Here is a 22,681-nt window from a genome sequence, read left to right as displayed (position 1 = left end):
CATCAAAATCAATTTTGTTATTTAAAAAAAAAAAGAAGACTTATTGTGCAATAAATAAAATTTAAAAAGTTTCTTGCTTTTAGTATTTTTTATAAAAACTCTTTCATGAATTTCTATCATGTTTTTTTTTGTTTCACTTAGGTGTCGTATAAATTTTGTATTTTTATTTTACTCTATACAATACTTTGTTTCGAGTCAGTTATTTTTCACTTCTTCAACTCGTATTTTAATCTAATCATGTAATTGTAATTGAACTGTTTTGAAAATCTCTCGATCATTTTTATTATTGTGTTGCTTTTATAAACGAATTAAATGTTTAATGGCGATTGCCTGTTTATTTTCAATTATTCTATATTACAACTATATAAGAAGTCAGTTATACTGATAATTTTTATTATACTTTTTTAATGTTTTTAGTTTTCTTAAATTAACGAAGTTTCTGTTTGAACTTTTTTGTAAAATCGGATAAGTTTGTAAAACAGTGTATAACTTTGTTAAATTTTGTACATATGTATAAAAAATGAATTAATTTTCTATAAACAGATTAGACATAGTTAGAATTAAAACAGATGTATATGTATATAGATATATATATATATATATTTGAATTTATTTATGACAAATTGTAGTTAGTAAATTTAAGTAGTTTATAAATAACTTTAAACGCTTCAAACGGTTGTAAATATACCAAACATATAATTTCTTAAAACATTTTATTCAGTATTAACATTATAAAAACAAAAACAAATTACAATGATAAGAAAACATTTTATAATTAGAACAATTTCGGCAGACAGTAATGTGCATGAAATTTAGGTAGACTTGTATTGAAAACACGAATTAAAAAGTGCTCTCATCGATGTTTCTCTCTTCACCTGATGAAAATATTTAGTTATAAGTACACATGTTTTTTGTATTTGAATTTTTTCATAGAGTTATTGGCGACTGTTTAAACATTGTAAACATATGTTTTTAACATTACTATTTTATTCAAAAATATTTTAAATTGAATTTGTTGTTGACATCGAAAGGTGTACTATAAGTTGAATTAAAAAAAAAATCAGTATAGTATAAACTTACTTTTGTTTAAATGTCTCCTTTTTCTTTAATTTTGTTGCACAAGCAGCAGGCAATGACCATTCCAAGTATCTGTGTTTGATATAAATTCATTTATAATAATGTCATTTGATGTAAATATAAAGTTGACAAAATGTTTGATAATTAAATAGAGCTGCAATTTATCTGGTTGAATAAAATACTTGAAAAAAGAGTTTGTAAAAGTCTGTAGCTTGGGTAAATTTTTATTAAATTTTATTACAACAAAGTGATTAATCTGAACAATATTTTGATCAGAGGGTCTTTTCTTTCTAGAGTAACTCTAATATAAAGCTCCATAGATATTTGCACGAACTACAATGTTCAAGAAAGCATCTTAATATCTAGAAACCAATTGTATCAATATTTGTAGTTAAAAAAAAAAGTTACGAACTTCTGCGAGACCGATGGCGAGTGCGATTCCGGCCACCAGAAGCATGTTGCTGTCTATAAAATCGTACACCGCTTCGCTGCATGGCTGTGGGGGAAAATTAAACTTCATTAAAAAACACATAACTAATAAACAGGTGTTAGAAAAAATTCTTTTCAAAACTTTTGTTGACTTTTAGTTTTGTTTTTATTAGTTTTTGACAACTGATTCAGAAGAAGATTTTTCATTAAAATTATAAAACAAAAATAATGAAATAATTACAGTTTGGTAAATACTGGTTGATGGTTTTGTACAAGAAGTTGGAACTGTTGTACCGCAATTTTCATCAGAAGTATCTGAACATCCACAGCCTTCGTAAACTTTTGAATTAAAACCCTCACAAACTGTCGAAACACCGCAGCATTGGAACTATAAAAATAGAATTTCAATATTTTGTGTTACACTTAATTCTAAAACGTATCTTAAAATTTCTGTAAAAAACATTTTCAATGGACAAGAGTTTAAGTTTTACTTTGTTAGTTTTGTCCAAATCCGTAAGATTTTAAGTAGTTGCAGTTACTTATAACGTAAAAAACTTGATAAAAAAGTTAAAAGTATTAGAACAGCAAAGTTTTAAGTTTTTATTCTCTAGCTAGTAGGTTGTTACTTAAGTCTTTTATAAAAGAATTAAGAATAAAACTAAATTTATATCGCAATTTCAAACTTAGATTTTAAATCTAGCTAGTAATCTAAGAAAAAAAAAAGTAAATTTTGCATTTATTAAAGGTTAAACCTCTTCTACAACGTAAAAGTTAGAAAATAGTGCTAGACAGTTTAAAGAATAAAATTATATTTAATCTAAAAGCAAAAAAAAATCTTACTGTTCCTTGTATGTTCTTGTATTCTGTATTTTCTTCTATTGGATTTGCAGTTGCTTCTAATCCCGCCGTCACCGCTTCTTCAAGCTGAAAAAGACTTGAGTTGTTATCAAAGTACAATTTAAACTATAAACAATTTGTTGAGAAAACTCACTGATCCGTATTCAATAAACGCCCAAATTGAAATTCCAACTTGAAGCCCGAAAATGACGAACAAAAATCCAAAGTACTAAAAAAGTAAGAAGAAAGGTGAATTTAGAACCTTTTTAGACTTTAACTTAGATTTTAAATCATGTTTAGACATTTTTTAGTTTTGTGTCTTTAATACATTACAATAGAGTTTTAAAAGAAAGTAAGCGATTCAATATTTCACCGTTTAGATTAATTTGTTCTTAACCAAGTTTTTATAGATTAAAGTAAACGATCCTTAAGCTTAAATACTAAATAAATACTAGAATATTAGACTGGTTTATTTAATTTTAGATAAGAAGTATATCAAATATCGAAAAAACTTATAATATATTTATTGCAAGTTGGTTAACTCACGGTACCAAGCAGCAAAGTGCTGTTCTTCATCGCACCGCAACACCCAGCGAATCCCACTACAAACATCAAAGCCCCCGCGACAATGAGGACATAAGAACCTGTTTAGTGATACTTGTTATATTATTATGGTGTTTTTTTTATTTGTTGTGTTAACAGTTTGATTACTATACAAAAAAAATTACAATTAATTTGTTTTTCTTGTTGTTTCAACTATGAAAAAGTAAAAATAAGTTTCTGCGTTAACAATTTATTTGTTTTAAAGGTGTAAGTATTTTTTCTGAAATGAAGCTTCTTCAAAATGTCTCGACGATTATATAGATCGTATTTTTTTCTAAATAAAGAACAACTGTCACTTGAATTTATATAAGCCGTGTGTTAATTCATGTACAACAGTTATACCAGTGTAAATGTCGACCCCGGCAATTTCAACCGTGTCAGCAACTTCGTCGTCAACCAGCAGCCAAATAGAAACTCCCAGGAGTGTGCAGCCTGCCGCCTACCGGTTAAAATGTTTAGGTTATAATGATGGTTTGTGAATAAAATTGTTGTTTTGGCCGCTTTAACGCATACCTTTTAAGTGCAAGACTTGTAGCGGTTTATTGTTAGGACCCTACTGCTTTAAAAAACTATTTTAGTGTGTAGTATCAACAGAATTATTTATTTATTTATTTGTTACTATATTTTAGAAGTTAAAACTTTAAGAATGATTGTGTTTGAAAAAATGTTTAGAAAATAATCAAAGTTAATATTTAATCTTTTTTGAATAAATAAAACTCTACAAGAAGAATATAGCTTGAATTTTTTTGTTAAAATTTTTACTTTAATTTAAAAGTAAAAAACTTTATTTTATGATGTTTGCTCTGTCTTTTTTTAATCAGTTTAGTTTAGGTAAGCACATCAGTCAACTGTTTAACTTTATAAAAGAGAATGTGGTTTTTTCAAAAAAACACACAATTTATATGTGACTTTATTTTTAATTAGAAAAGTGTCTGTACTTTTATTCAAAATTTTGATAAACAACTTTAGTATATTTAAACTGCAGCTTTAGATTGTATAGTAAAATAAAAAAAAAACTGTTCACTTGTGGAATGTCTATTTATTTTTCTATTCTTTAAATTATTTATTTAATAAATTCATTAACTTAATTTATTACGCAGTTGGTTAATATCTATGTTTTGTTTTTGATTAGTTAAATTACGATAAATTTTAAAAAATAGAGAACATAACAACTACTAACAAAATTTGAACAACAACTCACCCAAAAAATTACATTGAAGGTGAAAAACAAGGCCTTGACCAGTTTGTAGACGCACATTTTGTATATTATTTGTAATTAATTATTTTTATAAAATCTGTAATTCAATTATACATTAACCCTATGTACACCTGTACAAAGTCAAACAGAGTTTTTCACAAGTTTAGTTCTTTTTATAGAGTTTTACAAATATGGTACCAAGTTTTAAATTTAGTTGTTTTAATAAAAAAATTTCTACTACTTTTTAAAATTGCATAAGCTTAGTTTTTAACTGTATTTAAAAAAAAAGTATGTATTAAGAATGTTTATAAGTAAAAGTGTTTTACAAACTGACGCATAGTTTTATTTCTGTCATATTGCTTTACTTATCATTATTAATTTTAAGCCTGTTATATATTAAATTGAAACTTGAGAACTTATCTACAAGTTTCACTATGAACACTTTGCTATTATTGAAATTAAAACAGTATTTATATTTTAAATTTTAAATTTTTTATACAAGTTTTTACCTTTATAAGTTAAACCACAGTACATAAATTAATAAAATTTATGAAAATATTGTTATCAACTTATTGTTGACAGTAGTTATTTTAAATTTTATTTTGAAAGTTAGAAGACTTTAACTTTTTCAACTACTGCAAACAATGTTAGACATTAATTTGATATTTATTAAAGAAATTTTAAAATCTCATATACCTGCTTTAAACTTGAGAGTACAAGAATGAAAGAATATTTATAAATTTAAAATACGGTAAATTTTTGGACGATGTAATTAAACTAAACTTGGAAAAAAAATAACTTTCTTCAATTATTTTTCACAGGTTATATTTTTAAAACAAATAACTCGTAATTACAAAAGTTAAACTAAAACTTAAACTAAAACTTAAACTAAACTTTTAATGGATAACTACGTTTTTCATTATAAAACTACTGAAACAACTAGCTTTTTTCTTTAATACAAAAAAATTACCCGAAAACACAAAACTACTGTGAACCTTTACAATAAGTGCTAAACTAAAACATTGATTCAAATAGTCAATTCATAAAATTAGTTTAACATATTTATGTGTTAGCAAACAAATTTTTGAAAAAAAACGACACACCAAAATATCCCAAAATAATCTTTAAAACTTTTAGCTAAAAATAACTTTATTTGATAATGTTTGCTCTGGTTTTTTGAAAAAAAAGGTTGATAACTTGAATAAATTTTTTAAACTGTTTTTTTTTCATCTATAAGAGCTTCTACCTAATAACATGCTTTATAGACTTTAGAAGTTTTCATAGGTTGGTCTGATAAACAAGTTAATATACTAGTACATAGTAGTCTACAGTTCTACGCCGTGGAAAAAACGTTAAAAGTCTTCCAAGTGGTGTGCGACTCAATAACCGAAAGGTTTTTCGTGCACCAGGTCCTAGAACCAAATATTTTGAGCGTTTTTTTTGTCGTTCAATAAACTTATATAGTCTACAGTTTTGTATAGTAGCGAACTATAGTTTTGTTTTTATAGCAGAGCAGCTATGAATTATAATTTTTTAAAATTACTTCTTCTAGAATTATAGATTTTACTTTTTATAATTCACAATAAGAAGCAAGACAGTCTAAACGTAAAAAAACTAAAGGATTACAACCGCTAGGTTTACAAAACCTAAAATTATGGCAACTAACAATCAGTATTGACTGTTGCTACGATTTTGGATAGTTATTTGTGATTTTCATTTGAATTTAAACTATTTTTTAACTTAGCAGACAGAATATTTTTTTAAATACTCTCAGTTTATATTTTAAAACAATTCAAAATTAGAATATTCCGTTACGTCTACATCTACCGAATAATAAAATTTCAAAGTAAACAACAAAATATCGATTTCAGGTCTACTTGCACAATTTATAGTTCACTGAAATTAAATCTAAAAGTTATACTTTTATAATAAAATTAAAAGTTTAGCCAAACTTGTTCAAAGTTTTAAACACTATTTGCTGATTAACTAATACGTTTCAAGAGCGATAAAGCATAAGGTTTATTTAAAGTTTCAATTTCCTTTGAACTGTTCTTAGAAGGTAACAAACTTTTGCATTAAAGGAATTTAAAAGTTTTATTAATACAAGTTACTAGGTTAAACTAAACTTATTACTTTTTTTTCTATACGCATACACATACTTAGTAAAATTTTAAACTGTTATACGGATTTTCTAAAATATTTGTAGAGATGATTACTTCTAGCAAGGTACAAATTTTGCTCTTACATAATTAATAACTTAGCTTTATCTTGAAAAAAAGTGTTTATGTAATAGTTATACTACATTATGTCTATGTAGGCATACTAAAACGTTTCCTAAAGTTAGATTATTAACCCTACAATGATTGAAATGATAATAATTAAGGTAGTTATAAATTTACAACTGAACTTTTATACTGTTCAAGTTTTAAAGCGTTATAAAATTGATAAACCCTATTAAAATAATTTCTAATTTGATAGAACTTTTAAATAGCTTTATTGGTTTCAAAAATAACTAAATTAAAACAGGTGTTTACTTATGTTAGGTGTATTAGAGTAAACTAATATTTTTGGAACGTATGACAAGCTACAAAACTGATGAAATTTACTAAAAAAAAACTTGTTACATTTTTTCAAGGAAAGTGAAAACAACAGCAATAAAAGTGTCAACAGTTTTAAAATGCATAGTAAAATATGGTTTACTCATATGAAAATGTTTCAAGTCACATAAAAGCTAGGATTTGAAAATGTATTTGAAAATTCAACAGTTTATAATTTCTACCAATGCTAATCAGCTAGAATGTAAATTTAATTAATTACATGCATCTAATAAATTGAAATTAAAGTTTTTTTTTGCAAAACTATTTATGAATTTCTACGTTTTTCTACGCTACTTGACCCTTTTCTTTGACATGATTGCACAGGCAACAGGCGATTATCATACCGAGAACCTTGAATAAATAAAATTGTTTAAAAAAATACAATATGATAAGCTTATGATAAGTTTATTACATTTATAAAGTGCATTAGTTTTTAACTATTGTATTAACATATTGAATAACAAAAAACGTTTAAAGTTTTCTAACACTAGATGTTCAGCTAAACGTTTTTGACTATTTTTATTTCGTGCTCTAGAGACATTTTTATATTGAATTTAAATTAAAAACATTTAATATTTACGTTTGCTCTAGTTAACAAATTATCAAAACAGTATCAATCGAATTCCCTCACTTCAGCCAGCCCGATGCCAAGCGCGATTCCCGCCACCAGCAGCATGTTGTCGTCCACAAACTCGTATATCGCCTCGTTGCACGGCTGCAAAAACATATACGACTTACTAAAGAAATATAACGAATTAGTCTGTTTACGTCATAGACAGTGAAGATGATGTTTGGAACTCGGTTAAACATTAACAGGAATGATGTTTGTCGTGTTTGTTTGCCTTGAAATGTGTCCTTGTGTTTGAGTTTTTTTGTATGAGCGAAAATAAAACATGAACGGAGTTTGATGAAATAAATTTAAAATGAATGGCATTTTTTTGTTTAATTTAAACCTGAGAAGTTTTAAAACAACACTGAAACTTTGTAATATTTTATGTTCTTTTGATGGTTATGTTTATAATATGTAAAACAAAAATGTTTCTAAACAGTACTAGGTAAATTAAATCTACATTAGCCATATACAATTGCAAGCGATACCTCTTTAAATTTAAAAGGTTTACGTGGATCATGCTTAAAAAAGTGATTTTTGAAATGAAAACTTTTGAACTGATTACTCGAAAAGCTGATACCAAAGTTATAGGAAAAAGCTACAAAAAAAAAGAACTTAAAACACAGCAAACTGACAGTCTGGAATACGGTCTGACCATTTGAAGATGGGCAATCGAGATCGTTTTTAGCTTGTACGACAGCGCAGTTGTCGCTAGGCACATCACACTCGCATCCCTCGTAAAAGTCTACCTCGAATCCGTCGCAGATCGTCGACACGCCGCAGCAGCTGAACTGTAATGAGGAAGAACAATAGCTTTGGTAAAACACATTTTGCAGTTGATTTTGGACTTTTATTTAATCTATTTTAGCAAAAACTATGAAAATTAGTGTCTTATGTCGTTAACATAGCATATTAAGGATATGGTAATGTTAAAAGAAGTTTTGTAACCCACTTATAAAAAGAGAGTATACTTTGTGACAAAACAGTTTATATTTCAAACGTAAATTTTGCGGTGTGTTTTAAACTTGAAAAAATTAAAAATTAAGTTCTTTATTTGGTTTCGACTTACAGACTGTTGGATGTTCTTGAATGCCGGGTCTTCTCCGTCAATACCACCGTTTGCAATGGCTGTCTCGTTGAGTCCAAAAGTGATTGCTTCATCTAGCTGATGAAAATATCAGGATGTTATTTTTATCCTGTTTTGTGTAGAAATACTTTAAAAGTGAAAACTTACCGAGTTAAACTCAATGAAGCCCCAAATGGCAATTCCGATTTGAACGCCGAAAATGCAGAAAAGGCAAATGAAGTACTGTTGAGAAAAGTATACATTTAAAAAAATTCACAAGTAATTTAATTGGTATTTTAACTTATTGAAAATTTAAATACAACCTTTTAAAAAGTAACTTTTAAAAAATTTATGTTATAACTTCACAACAGTAATCAAACAATCGAGAAAAAGTAAAAGACATAAAAAAAAACTTTATAACAACTCACAAGCCCCAGGAGGCAAGTCGACTCCTTCAAAGCCCCACAGCAACCCGCGAAACCCACAACCAGCATCACTGCACCAGCAGCTACCAACACGTACGACCCTGTAAAGTATTTAAATTGTTTTCATTGTAGGGGATTTTTTAAGTCCGTTTTCAAAGTTTTATTACAGTTAATTGATATTTTTCTCTGAAAAAGATATTTTTTAACAGTAACCTTTTTAACCCAATCTGTCAAACGAAAGTGATTTTTCTCAAGAGCGAACAAAACGTTTTGTTTTAGTGAAGTTTTAGAGGGTCATGTAGATAAAATGAATATATAAAAATTACTTGCTTTGTTATTTTATTAATTTTCAAGTGCTATCGAAAATGATTTTTTAAATTTTGAAGCGTGAGAGTATAAAAAGATGCTCAATTGTTGCTTTCAAAATTTTATAGATCAAATAACAACTTATTTTTAGTGCTTTCAATCTTAATCAGATAAAAGTAAAGGTAAATCGATTATAGGAAATTTTAGGTTATCTTTCAAATTAAATTAAAAAAGCTTAAAATGTATTTTAGTATATTGAATAAAATAAATGCAAACTATGACTATTAAAGTAGTTCTAATTAAAAACATCTCTAATGTTTTACCGTTTTGTCTTAACTCCAGGTTAAAGTTATTTAGTTTATTATAATAGGTAGAAGTAATATTAGAAATTGATAAATTTATTTTACTTCTTGATATGGCTTATGCTAACTATTTAACAAAGTATATTGAAATTTTAGAATAGCTAAATGTATTTAAAGAGCTTCTTAAATATAAATCTTTGAACACTTTTATTATTTTTTAAAAGCAAGTTATATTGATATACGTAAAATTTTGTTTGATAAAAAAGCATTTTTACTTGTAAGGCTTTTTATATTCTAATTGAATACTAAAAGTATTTTTTTGGCTAAAAAATTTCGTACTTATGCTTTTAAAAGCAAAGGATAGCTAAAATGTATGTTATGATATATTAAGCTAAACTATAAGTTTATTTACTAAAAGTACTTTTGTAAATTTAAATAAAGCAAGTATTAAAATTATTAGTATATACATACAATATTCTTAGCGAATTTCAAAAATATTTACCCGTATATATGTTTATATTTGCCACTGTGACTACATCAGACAAACTGTCATCCACAAGAAGCCAGATCGATACTCCTAACAATGCAACACCTGCTGCCTGTTAATATTATACATAGTTGAATTGTGAAATTTAAAAATTGTAAAACATTATATGTTTATAACTACATAATTGTCATTGAAAATAATTGCAGTTGTATTTTTGATTAAACAAAAAACTTAAAATTAAAAAAAAAAATTCAATACATAATTTTAAGTAAGTTTTTTAAATAGTATTTAAAGTCGATCTATCATATGTTCTTACAAACCACATTTTTTTAGTGTGAATTTAGTAGGTTCGCTTTTGCTCATTACGCAGTATGAACAAGAATTTATCATAAACCGCTAATAGCTAATTGAAAGTATACATTTATCATCGCTTTAGTGCCAATGGCAATATAAAACTATGATAAAGTTGTAGTTATTGAGTATTTTTGTATCAAAGTAAATACTTATCGAAAATACACAACCTTTTTTCCTAAAAATTAAAAATTCAAAGGGTGTGGTTAGTTAAAACAAAAAAAAAAACGGCGGAAAAGTATTTACAAAAATAAACAAAGAGACAAGACAAGTATTTGAGCAAACAAACAGCGCAAGTCTTAACATGGCAACTGAAAACTTCGATTTTATTTACATCATCTCACACGGCAACCGCCTGAAAATAAAAATAAAAGTTGTGACGTTAAATATCGAGCGTCTATCTTTCAAGTGCTTTTCATAGTTGTTCAATTTTAGTTTTAAATTTAATTTTAAACCAAAATACAAGTTTTTCGGATAAATTTGGTTACAAAATATACAGACGATTAATAAAAGTTTAAAAAAATAGTAGTCATTAATAAATTTTAATATAAGCTTAAAAAAATAAGCGTCATTAATATTTTTTGTTATTGCCCAATAGTTTTTTTTAAGTAATTTTTCCTATCTTAAAAAAAAAACAGCAGTTTTTCTTAAAAAAGCATAAAAACGTTAGTAATAAAACTAAATCCTTTTAGCACAATAAAAATACAAAATTCGTAAGAAGATTATAAATATTTCAAAACGACCTTCTTTTAAAACAATTTTAAGTAATTTTTTAAACAGTTTAAGGTTTTGAATCAATTTGAACAGCAATTTTTAAGTCTTTCCACAAATTTTTCTAAATACTTTAACTGTCTCAAGTTAAAAAAAAATATTTTTAATTATAAGTAGCTTACGTTAACTCTGATTATTTTTTGATGATCCTCTTAGGACAAAAAAAACTGTTATTTTTGCACCTTTTTATCTAAGTTACTTTTATTGTATACGGTAATAATAATACATGTATTGAAGTCAATGTAAAAATGAAGTTAGTATGTGTTATTTACCTTTTAAATAAAATTTCTACTTCTAAAGCTTACCCAGAAACAGAAGTTGAACAAAAATAAAAGGTACTTGCAAATTTTTTCCACACACATTTTGTTTTTAGTTAATTAAACAAATATTTTTCTGGAAAAAGTAATTTGAAATAATTAATTAAGACATAAGTAGTTTTAAAACTACGTTTAACCTTTAACAATTTTAAAAACTTAGTTTGTTCTACATAATTTAAATTTTTTTTAATCTATGTTGAAAACCTTATATAACTACTGACTAATAAAACATTACAATGCTACGCTTAAAGCTCAATTCGCAAAAAAAAAGCGTACAAACGACTTCAATCTGATTTTTGCTCAAAAATAATCCTTCAACCTAATGAAATATTCAGTACTTCTCAAGGTTCCGTCCCTTAAACGAGCTTTCAACACAAAAACTGCCAAAACTGGTTCTTTGCTCTCTGTGTTAGGAACAAGATACGATCTAGAATGCTAAACGTTAAAAGTTCAAGTCTACAAGCAAAATACCACTCTGCGTTGCGTACCGCTGAAAGTCTAAATTGGCTATGCAGTGCGCGGAACAGCCTTGTTATACTTAGAAAAAAAAGTACGTAGAGATAAGAGTGGAGAAGGCAAGCCATCTAAGCACACAGCAAGTGAATAATTAACATGCAAACTGGAGAAAATGCTATCTCTGTGTATTTTGTTTACGCTTGGCATTGCTCCTAATGGGAGATATTAATGTGCGCATTTTCACGTGCTGGCATAGGAAAACTCCCACTTTTTTTTGTAAATAAACAAGAAGTAAAACATTCAACTTTTATCCAAAAAGCAATAAAACTGATTGTTTGAAGATATTTTCCCATTAAAAGTTTCATGGCTGAACAGTTCTTTCGCAATACAAAACAAAAGATTGTAACTAGTTTTATAGTGATATACTTTAAAAGTAAAAATAAGTAGTTGATTTAAGCTGCTTGTAAAATACAAAATGTTTTGAATTAATTAAAAAAGATATTGATAAGTTTTTAAATAAAACTAAAGAATAAGACTAAAATTGTATATTTATTTAGAATACTTTATAATTTTGACGTGAATCAAAAAAAAGCATTTTCTTTTATAATATGGCTAAAAATTCAGATTTTTAATTTAATAAATCAGAGTTTATAGTATTATGATTAAGTTCAAAATCTTTTATCAAAAAACTATACTGAACTAAACTCTAAGAAGCAAATATAACTAACAACTAAAGTTTCAAGAAATATGAAATAAGTTAAAGGTAAAAATTAAAAAAAATTAATAACTAGTTAAATAAAAGATTTAAACATTAACAATATTTTAAACCTAAGTTACTTATGAAATATCAAGCCGAGACTTAGTATTTGATATTAAGATATTTGATTATGAACAGTCAAAGTAATTGAAAGCAATTGTTTGTTGTATATGTTTTTAATACAAGTGAATATTCACACTATCATTGAAATCGTTAGCATGAAATATGTGAATTTGAAAGTTTGCTGTTAGAAAAACTCTTAAAACATAATTAGTAAGTCATAAATCAATAAAATTAGTATTTATACTTTTAAAAAACTAACAAAACGTGAAACTAAACGTAAACAAACATTAAAACTACAACTAGGTTCTATAAGTTTGTATGAAGTTGTCTTATGTAGGCTTAGATAATTTTTCGTTCTAAAAACAACATACCATAATTTTTTTAATTTACTAATTTAGTTATTTTTCTGATAGTTGATCTTGTATATATAACAGTATTGTTTTACGTACGTATTCTAATAAACAAAACTGTCAACGCTTAAAATATTTCTAGATAAATAACGGAACTAATCATCTGACATTTAAAACTTAGTTTTCTTATTCTTGAGTTCTAATGTCATTGAAATATGAATAATTCTTTGAAATAAACGAACATAAATAAGTAATAACAAAAGTAGTTGCTGTAAAACAATTTGCATTGCTATTTATTAAAAAAAACTTCATTGTTATTAAAATTTTCATAAACAAAGTTTGCTAACAAGTAGTTGCTTTATAAAAATTGTAAATATGATTTAAAAAAGTTTTTTAAACTAATTTTAAGTAATCTTAGTTCATTTTGTTTAACCGTGTAAGTATTACATGAAAAAACTCAAGTAATAATTTATAATAGATTTATAACTTCTTACATACCATAAACAGTGTTAATAACTGTTAATACATTCAAAAAGTTATTTTTATAGCATTCAAAGTATTTTCGAACAAACTGTTTTGTGTTATCAGATAAATGTTATCAATTGTAGCATGCATATTTAAATACTAGTATATGAAATAAACTCTTTTTGCGTCTAAATTCCAATTTTTTTCGTTTGTTGTTTATTGACTTTAAAGTTTAAGAGTCACTACTTCGAAAAAAAACATATATCAAAATCAAAGTTTTTGATTTTATTTAATTAAAACAAAACTAATATTAACAAATAGAACTCCTAAGAAAGTTAATCTATATTGTAACTTTTTTAGTTTAATAATGAAAACAAATCATGTAAGTATTATTAACGAAACAGATAGTTATATGTATGGTTTTTGCTTATTTAAAAAATTTCCCTTAGAGTGCTAGTTTCACAAAACAGAACATACAATAATTAGTTTCATTACCATTTAGCCAAACAGACTTTTTTAGATTGATACTGTATAATTACCTGAAAGTTCGCAGAAAACAAATATTTATAATTTTTGTTAAAATTTTGATTAACTTATTTTAATTTTTTTAGTTAAAGATGATTTAAGTTATAAACAATAACGAATGTTAAAAGGAAGCATTTTAAAAATATAGTCCTTACTTATTTCAAAGTTAAAAAGATCTTCTAAGAGAAAACTGTATTTACACTTATGCAATACAATTGAATCCATAGTTTTGAGCTTTGTAATATTGCAAAACATAGTTATAAAATTGTAAAACTATTTAAATAAACTCTGATTTCATTATACAAAGCAAACTCTTTAGTAAAACCTACAGACAACTACTTAGATACTGCTTAAATATAGAACTAGCTTTTAGAGAATATTACATTTATAAAGTAGCTACTTCAATCATACAGTAATGAGAAATGGGCCCAGACTATTTAAAATCTTAACTAATGGGCAAACAAAAATAAAGCTTTGGCCGTTTTCATGGAAATAAACAAACAAACAAACTATAAAGTTCTAGCTACTGGTAGAAAAAAACGGATAATATCATTTATTATAAAAATAAATATTAGCTTTTATACGTGTATCGATTATAATACAGCGTCAGTTATCAAATACAAGTTTTCCATGCAGCAACTAAACTTTAAAACTGTAAATCGTAACAATATACATTATATATGAACTATAGCAATTTTATTAATGTTTATACTTGATTTTACTATTATTTCTAATCTAAGTCAAAAGTTTATTACTAAACACAATTCTTTATAAGATATTCAAAAACCATTTAATGTTTAAATGTTAAAAAAAAAGTGTTGAGTATTACGTCTTAGATACAATTTATTTTTCAATTCGAAAAAGAAATCAAAGCTCTTGAAAAGGTCTTTTCTGAAAACCTCTTCGATCATCAAACTAAAAAAGTAATTTTACTTGCTGTATACACAAGTTTTTTTTTAACTTTAATTTAGTACCTTATAAAGTAGGGGTAGGCAACGTTTTTTAACCAACGGGCCGGATGCGGAAAAATTAAGTCTTTTGCGGGCAGGAGTATTTTGAATTAGTTATTTACCGGATCCAGTATCCGAATCCAGCCGAAATATGACTTTTTAGATCTAAATCCGACTGGATTCTAGTATTAAGTCGAAATCCGGATCCGGTCGGATTTACTTTTAAAAAATTTTAGATCCTGTCGGATTTTACTTTTAAAAAAAGTTTTAGAGCCGGCCGGATTCTAACTTTATGGATACAGTTGATCACTTTTTTGAACCCTTCAAATTCACAAAACTTTCTCAAATCTGACAACTTAAGATGAAGATTGAGACGTGTCAGATGTTTAAATAATGTTTGTAAATAGAATTGACATTGTAGTTGACAAATATCGTACTTGAAAAAACACTTTGCTTGGGGTAATTTGGCAAAAAGGTATTCCAACTAAGCTAGAACAACACAAAATATTAAGACAAAACGGTGTATTTATTAGAACACATTAATTTATAAAGTCATTTTTTAGCATGTTTTTAATTTCAAATTCTTACAGTTTTGTTTTGTAAAAGTTTTATAAAAAGTTTTATGAAAATCTTGTAATATTGACCCTTCGCGGGCCGGTCATTTTCATTTGTGGGCCGGATCCCATTAAAGTATATAAAACGGTCGGGGCCGGTAATTTTCACTCTGAGGGCCTGATCCGGCCCGCGGGCCGTACGTTGCCCACCCCTATTATAAAGGTTTTTTACAACCAACCTTTTTTACGTTAAACAATCGTAAATAAAGAAATTAAGTTTTTTAAACTTTAAAATAAATTCACAATATTAGCTAAAGTTGCTACAATTACACATAGATAAGAATAATTATAATTGCAAATTGTTATTATACATTATAGTTATATAAAATATAAATAACATCGTTTGGTATTTAATTAAAGTAAGTGCTAATTAATATTCAAATGATACTGATTTATTCTGTAAATGTTTGTTTTGAAACAAACTAATGATAGAAACCGGTACAAGGTACTGTTGTCTTATGTACCGTTTATAATAAATAAAAAAAGAAACTACTAGCATTAACATACGTGTCAATCTATTTATCTAAAAAAACAATCATCTAAAATTAAAAATTTTAGTCTTTTTATTTAAAAATTCTAAGGGAAGCTTAAAAGTAAAAGTTCCTTATTTTTCATAATTTAGGTTAAATTAAATTTACATAACAACCTTACAAAAAAATTTCTCTTAGAACTAACGTATAACTTAGTTTTTTAGTTTTTGACTTCATTTTAGGATTTTGAGAACACTTTATTATTACAACGACACTCTTGTTAAGTTTAACGTTAACTAAATTATATTCTAATGGGTGACAGTACAATTTACTTAACATTCTTAAATTGAAAGTATTTAGGAAAATGTACTATAAAACGGAAATGTAAAATTTACACTTTGAAAAAGTACTTTCAGGTTTTTTGATATTTGTATAACTTTTGTGTAAAAGTGCAAATTTGTTTGTGATTTTTTTTGAGAAAAATATTTTACGTCAGAAAGATGCTTTAGAAAACTAAAGATGATTATAATAATAACATGATTTGAATTAAAAGCAATAATTGAAGTATTTTATTATATAAAATTAAAATAAAAGATTGTGTTCAATGTATCTTTTGGTTCTTTGGATTGTTGTTGTTTAATAACCTGAAAATTTAATTTAGCATTAAAAAGATTTAATGTACACGTTTAAAAATATTTCTGATAGTTTTTGAATAATATTAGCACTTGTTAACTTTTAATATTTAATCTTAGAAATTGTTTTTAATTTAGTTAACTTGATAAAATACTTAATATTTAAGCTTAAAAACTTAAACTTTTATAGATAAAAATTGAAGTTTAACTTAAACTTTACAAAAGTTAAAAAGATTACTACTTGAAGTTAAGTTCCAGGGACGTAGTTTAATAAATATCTGTAAAAATAAAATTTTAAAAATTTAACAAAAACCCTAAACAACTTGGTTAGATCAAACAAACTTATTTATGGTTAAACCCTTTAGCTATATGTATAACAACCTATGTTTTAGTAGCTACGTCCCTGTTAGGCTATTTTAAAAATAATTTGTATCATTTTAAACAGAGCATAGACCATTAAGCAAGCAAACTAATAAGTATTTAAGAAATAAATATGCAGCCAACTAAAAATTTTGTTATTATTAGTTGTTAAAATTTGACTCTAAAAACAGTTAACTTAAATAAAGAAAAACGTAATACAAGTTAAAGTTTTACAGCTATAGCCTTAACAAAATATAGCAAAACAGTCTGAAATCAAAATAGAGTTGTTTTTATTTCATACCTTTTTACAACTTGTGTCTAATTGTCATACGGAACAGCATTAACAAACGAGTCGTACGCTGTTTTTTATAAAGTAAACAAAACCAATAAAAAGTATTGATGTTATAAAACAAAAACACTCTACAACTAATTACTCAAAGTACTTACTTTCTTTGTTTCTTATCTTGCAGCACATGTACAACGCGATCATCATGCCCAAAATCTGTGCAAGAGTATTTTATTACACTTTAAAATACAGACAAATTATTAAAAATCCAGTAAAATATTAAAGCTAAACATGACAAGTATTTCAACCTCAGCCAAGCCAATGCCGAGAGCGACTCCTCCGATCAGAGTGATGTTTTGATCAATGAATGAAGTGAGAGCGGTAGCACAGGTCTGTAAAAAATAAATAAAATAAGCTGCTGGTAAAAATTTTTAAATTTTGGACGACATCAGAGCACTAAAATTGAATAAACTTTTGATGTTCATATAGGTTTCAAGCTTTTGTTATGAACTTGTTTGTACTTATTAAAAAGATTATTTTTCATACCAGCTATTCTTAAAAACGACTTCAAACTCGCTTTTGAAAAGAAAACAACAAAACTCAAAACACTCACAGTGGAGTAGATGACCACGCTTTTGTTGACGGAAGCGTCCAGATTGCACTCCGATATCTTGTCCAGGGGCAGACACAGGTCGCTGCCCTCACACTCGCACCCCACCGGCCCCGTTTTCGGGTCGAAGCTCCCGCATATGGTGTCGGTTCCGCAACATTTGAACTGTCGTGAGGTTTTTTGTGAAGTTTTTTATCTAACTTGTGCTGAATTGAAAACTTAAGTTTCGTATGCAGTGGTGTGTTTCAAAAAGCTAGTTGTATCTTGAATTGTAAAACTTTAGAAAACACAGTTAGCTAGTTTCAAACGACTATTATGCATTTAACAGGCACAGCGTTTCAGAATTCCGCATTGAATAAAAAGTTTTGTTCAAATCTCAAAATAGTATAGTATTATATTTATAAGAATAATTTTCAAAACTATAAATACTCTTATAAATTGTGGTAGTTTGTTTTGTGCTGTCTACTAAAACTGAAATCATCGGTATTTATTGTTAAAGATGTTTATTTTTTTAGTAAACTAGTACCGTTTTACTATAAAGTAAAGCTAACGAGCAAATGTTTTTATTAAAATAAATAAAAGATAAAAGTGTTTGTTTAGGTTATATCAAATGTTAATTTACAGTTAACGTTTTTTTTCAAAATTCGTTGTACATTAATAAAAAAAGTTTTGTTCAACAAGTCAAAGTTTACTTTATATTCAGAGAATAAAAGTAAACAATAAACTTCTGCTGACTAATTGCTCGCGGTTGAGCAAATATTACAGTCATAGTGAGCTGTTCAGTGCGTAATGCTACCACGTAAGCTTACACACTATGCACTTAAGTAAAACAAAAATTGAAAATAAACACAACTTTAAAAAAAGCACTAACGACGTCTCGACTGCATTAAAATTTAATTTTAGTCGCAAAAACTTATACAAGATAAGGCTTATAAATTATATATTTAAAAGAATTTTTAAATATTTAAAATTTTGAAAAAAAGCTGGTTTAGAATATTAGCTACAAAGTGTCGAGGAATACTTTGAAAATAAGTTTAGTTATTAATTTAAATCCTTTTTTAAATTTACTTGCAAAAAAGAAAATATAAAAAAGTTAAAACTTCTTTTTGTTTTATTTAAGCAATAACCTCAAAGATAAAAATAAGTAAATAGTTTAAAACTTTTTAAACTATTATAACTACAATGCATCAAAAATATAATTTAGCTTTTATTTATACTTGAGACTTTTGTAAAATTGATGTTATTTGAAGCTCATAGTTTTCTTAAATATAACGTTAACCGTACTTTTCTTAAATAAAAATGTTTAAAAATTTACACAGTAAATGTTTTTGCATTACAAATAGCATTAGCAGTTAATAACAAACTTAAAATTTTCTAACCTTTGAAAGTTAACTATAAAAATCAAGTTTTAGTACTAAAAATACCGCTAAAACAATTAAATTTTCTTAACGTAATTGATTAAAGATAAAATACTAACATTTTTCTGAATATTTGTTTGGTATCCGTCTTCAGTTGGATCGAGCTTCGATAATGCGGCTGTTACAACTGATTCGACCTAGAATTTTATTAATTACGTCCAAGTATATTTGAATTTTTCTAATAAGGAAAATATCATTTTTTATGCTACAACTTTTCAACTTACAGATCCGTAGTTGATGAAGAGCCAAGCTCCCACTCCTACTTCGACACCGAGGACTAGCAGAAGACAGAAGAAGTACTAAAAACGTGTGGATTGTTTCAAAAATCAAGAGTAATATTGGTAGTTTCATTGCAAAACAATTTTTAGAAAAATTTTTAATTTAAAAAAATTTATATTTAATTTTATATAGATGTACATAAAAAAATATGATTGATTATAATATTTATTACTTTTGAAGCAATGAGTCTTAAAATGTTCACAGTAGTAAATTCAGTAACAACTTTATTTTTCATCAGTAGTGATAATATAGTTTAAGTTTATAATTTTTTTTTTGTTTTTAAATAGTTCCTGACAAGGTTACCATATTTAGTAGTAAAAAAATACTATTGTTTCCATATAAAAAGTTTTATAAAAAGTATTATGAAAAGTAACTATCTAAGTCAGTAGCAACTGTGCACATTATTATTATTTAATGTTATAATGTAATTTTTTATGTTATACAAAATGTGAAAAAATAACAAAAAAAAATCAAAAAACGTGACCAGAAGTTTATACACACAAGTATGTTTGATGACACACCAGTAATAATTTTTTATAACTCACAGTTCCAAGCAGGCACGCACTTTCCTTCATGGCCCCGCAGCAACCGAAGAAGCCGATTCCGATCATGGCGGCACCGGTACCAATGAGAATGTACGAACCTGTTACATTTGTTAGTTTGTAATTTCATGCGACTCTAAGGTGGTTTAAAAAATGAAATAAAAAATCAGCATCAAGATGAGGTAGATTTAAGCAGCTAGTTTTTAGGTTAAGGATAAATGTTTATACGCGTTTGAAAAGAATATTTAGTATTCAAACTTTTTTTTCAAAAGTCAGCATGCGTTGTAGTCTTCAATTTTAATTTTTTATTTAGTATAGTCCTATAAAAAATCTTTTAGTATCAATTTTATTTGAAAATATTTTTACTTACATTTTTGTGATTTTTATATAAATTAAAACGATTAAGCTGAAGTAACAAGATAGAAGTTGTATGTTATGGTAACGTAACTGACCTTTAAAACATTTTTTTAGCTTAACAAAAAAAAAGCTACTTTTAAAAGTAAACAGTGTTTTAATTATTACATACAAACTGACAAAAACAAATAAAACTAGCCTGTATAAATATTTATGCCAGCAACATTGACCGCATCCGCAAAACTTGGATCAACTCGAATGTATATTGACACTCCCATCAATGCAACTCCTCCTAACTGTTTAGTATTTATACTTGAATGCGGTTAAAAGCAGTACTTATTATAAAAACCAGTAATTTTTATCAAAGTCTGTTTTCATTAAATCAAAAAAAGCGAAAGTACTAAAATGACTGACAAAAGTTAGATAATTTCAAAAAACTAAATGATGTTAGTTTATTTCAAAGATTTACAAACCCAGAAGAGGAAGTTGAAGACGAAGAGCAAGTACTTTACACAACTGAAGTTGCACATGATCCTAGTGTTTTATAAACTCTAAAAACGAACTTCTTTGAACTCTAAAAACAAACTTTTTTACATATAATTTTATTTAAATTACTGTTTGTGTTTTAGTGATTCTTGAAAATAATTAGTTAAAGCAAAAAACTAGTTATTGCCTTTACTTTCAGTTAACAATTATTTTTAGTTCCCTTAAAGACACGATATTTCTACACGTTTTTAAGTATCAATACTTGTATTTTTATTTACTTCTTTATTATGATAATGATGTTTTTTAGATCTTATTCAAAAATGCCAATAAATAAGATCTACCTTATTGTATAATCTGTAACTTGTACTTTATCAGTTTTTATTCAGTTTTGTGTAAAAATTTTTAGTGATTAAAAATTACACACATCCTAACTACTTGATAATTGAAAAATTAAGACTGCATAAGCTTTTCTTAAAATCTTAAAATTTTTAAAACATTATCACATTAGCTTAAGTTTTTTATTTTTCTTGTCTAAGTTAAAGCAAAATAACACTTGACTAATAGTAAATCTATTTAAAACATATCTTAACAAACACCAATCTTCTTCTATATGGGATTCTATTTTAACTAATTCTTAATTTTTGTGTGTTTTTACTAGCTTACCCTTCCTTTTTAATAAAAAGTATAATTTAAGTATATGAATAACTTTAATTTCTTAACAAAAAACAATGTTAAAGTACTGTACGAAAGAAACTCATATTAAGATTAGTCTTTGTTTAAACTAAATTTTAAGCTTGTAAAATGATTCAGCGCACGAACGAACTATTGAGTAAATTTATTATTGTTTAAGTTATTTATATGTCAAAATACTAAGAATAATAAGCTAATTAAACAAAAGTCGACATGTAAACAGCTTATACAACAAACACTTAGTATTAGTTTATGACACGTTTTAAACGTCTAATTTTTTTTAAAACAAAACTTTTTCAGTGAGATGCAAAAACTGTGTGTAACACATTAAGCACATACTGTTTATGTGCGCTTACAAAATGTTAACTTGAACTAAAACAAGTCTAAAACTCTAAAACTGTTTGCTAAAGGTTAGAATTAACCTTTTGTTAGAGGTAAAGTTTGAGTAAAAGTTTTCATTGTTCCAGTTGTACTACATGTGCATGTCATGACGGTTGCTTCTATAAGAAAATAAGCTCTGTAAGTTTTAAAACTTTATTTTAAACTACTGCTTTTTTTACATTAAAAAAACTGTTACTTTCTGTATTGTAAATGTTTGAAAAAAATCCTTTTAAAGTGACTCTGAAGTATTACAACTTCTACTACTCTAAAACATAATCAAATGATATGTAACATAAATAGCATTTAAATCTACAAACAAAGATAAGATGTTATCTTATGGTTAACTGAATGGAAGTGAAGTTGTCATAACTTCTCATTCACAGTTTTCATTCAGTAAGGCTTTAGTCATTGTTTTGCTAAACGCCTACGTAACATTACAGTGTAGCAATGGATAAGATAATACACAAAAAGGCTTGTTTAAAAATACTGTACTTTAGTAACTTTTACATCTAAATTGATAAAATAAACTCAAAAGTTTGTTTCTTTAGTTTGTTTTTTTAAGGACCTAAAAAAATTTGACTACTTATTAAAAAAAGCAATGTTATTAAACCTTAATC

At 26.3% G+C, this 22,681-nt stretch overlaps 3 protein-coding genes across 3 annotated transcripts; all 3 read right to left on the bottom strand.

The window, feature by feature from the left end:
• Positions 1-850: 850 nt before the first annotated feature.
• LOC145833937 (CD9 antigen-like) lies at positions 851-4,243 on the bottom strand. The gene is made up of 9 exons (XM_082941215.1): positions 4,148-4,243; positions 3,289-3,385; positions 2,890-2,987; positions 2,498-2,572; positions 2,347-2,430; positions 1,748-1,894; positions 1,490-1,573; positions 1,081-1,149; positions 851-875 (listed from the first exon to the last, which is right to left on the bottom strand). The coding sequence occupies exons 1-8, from the start codon at positions 4,202-4,204 to the stop codon at positions 1,087-1,089; spliced, it is 705 nt and encodes a 234-aa protein (XP_082797341.1). The 5' UTR covers positions 4,205-4,243; the 3' UTR covers positions 851-875; positions 1,081-1,086.
• Positions 4,244-6,733: 2,490 nt separating this feature from the next.
• LOC145833928 (CD9 antigen-like) lies at positions 6,734-11,454 on the bottom strand. The gene is made up of 8 exons (XM_082941205.1): positions 11,365-11,454; positions 9,953-10,049; positions 8,846-8,943; positions 8,586-8,660; positions 8,421-8,516; positions 7,987-8,142; positions 7,373-7,456; positions 6,734-7,092 (listed from the first exon to the last, which is right to left on the bottom strand). Exons 1-8 carry the CDS (start codon positions 11,419-11,421, stop codon positions 7,027-7,029), a joined length of 729 nt encoding a protein of 242 aa, XP_082797331.1. The 5' UTR covers positions 11,422-11,454; the 3' UTR covers positions 6,734-7,026.
• A 4,994-nt stretch (positions 11,455-16,448) lies between these two features.
• Positions 16,449-20,237, bottom strand: LOC145848372 (tetraspanin-8-like). Its single transcript, XM_082953881.1, has 7 exons — positions 20,157-20,237; positions 19,557-19,631; positions 19,392-19,469; positions 17,918-18,079; positions 17,613-17,696; positions 17,466-17,520; positions 16,449-16,670 (listed from the first exon to the last, which is right to left on the bottom strand). Exons 1-7 carry the CDS (start codon positions 20,220-20,222, stop codon positions 16,663-16,665), a joined length of 528 nt encoding a protein of 175 aa, XP_082810007.1. The 5' UTR covers positions 20,223-20,237; the 3' UTR covers positions 16,449-16,662.
• Positions 20,238-22,681: the final 2,444 nt, after the last annotated feature.

The sequence above is a fragment of the Thalia democratica genome, chromosome 1 (assembly GCF_965202585.1).
Source record: "Thalia democratica chromosome 1, ktThaDemo2.hap1.1, whole genome shotgun sequence".
Taxonomy (NCBI): domain Eukaryota; kingdom Metazoa; phylum Chordata; class Thaliacea; order Salpida; family Salpidae; genus Thalia; species Thalia democratica.
The sequence above is the reverse complement of the archived record's forward strand: the minus strand, read 5'-3'. Positions and strand labels throughout refer to the sequence as shown.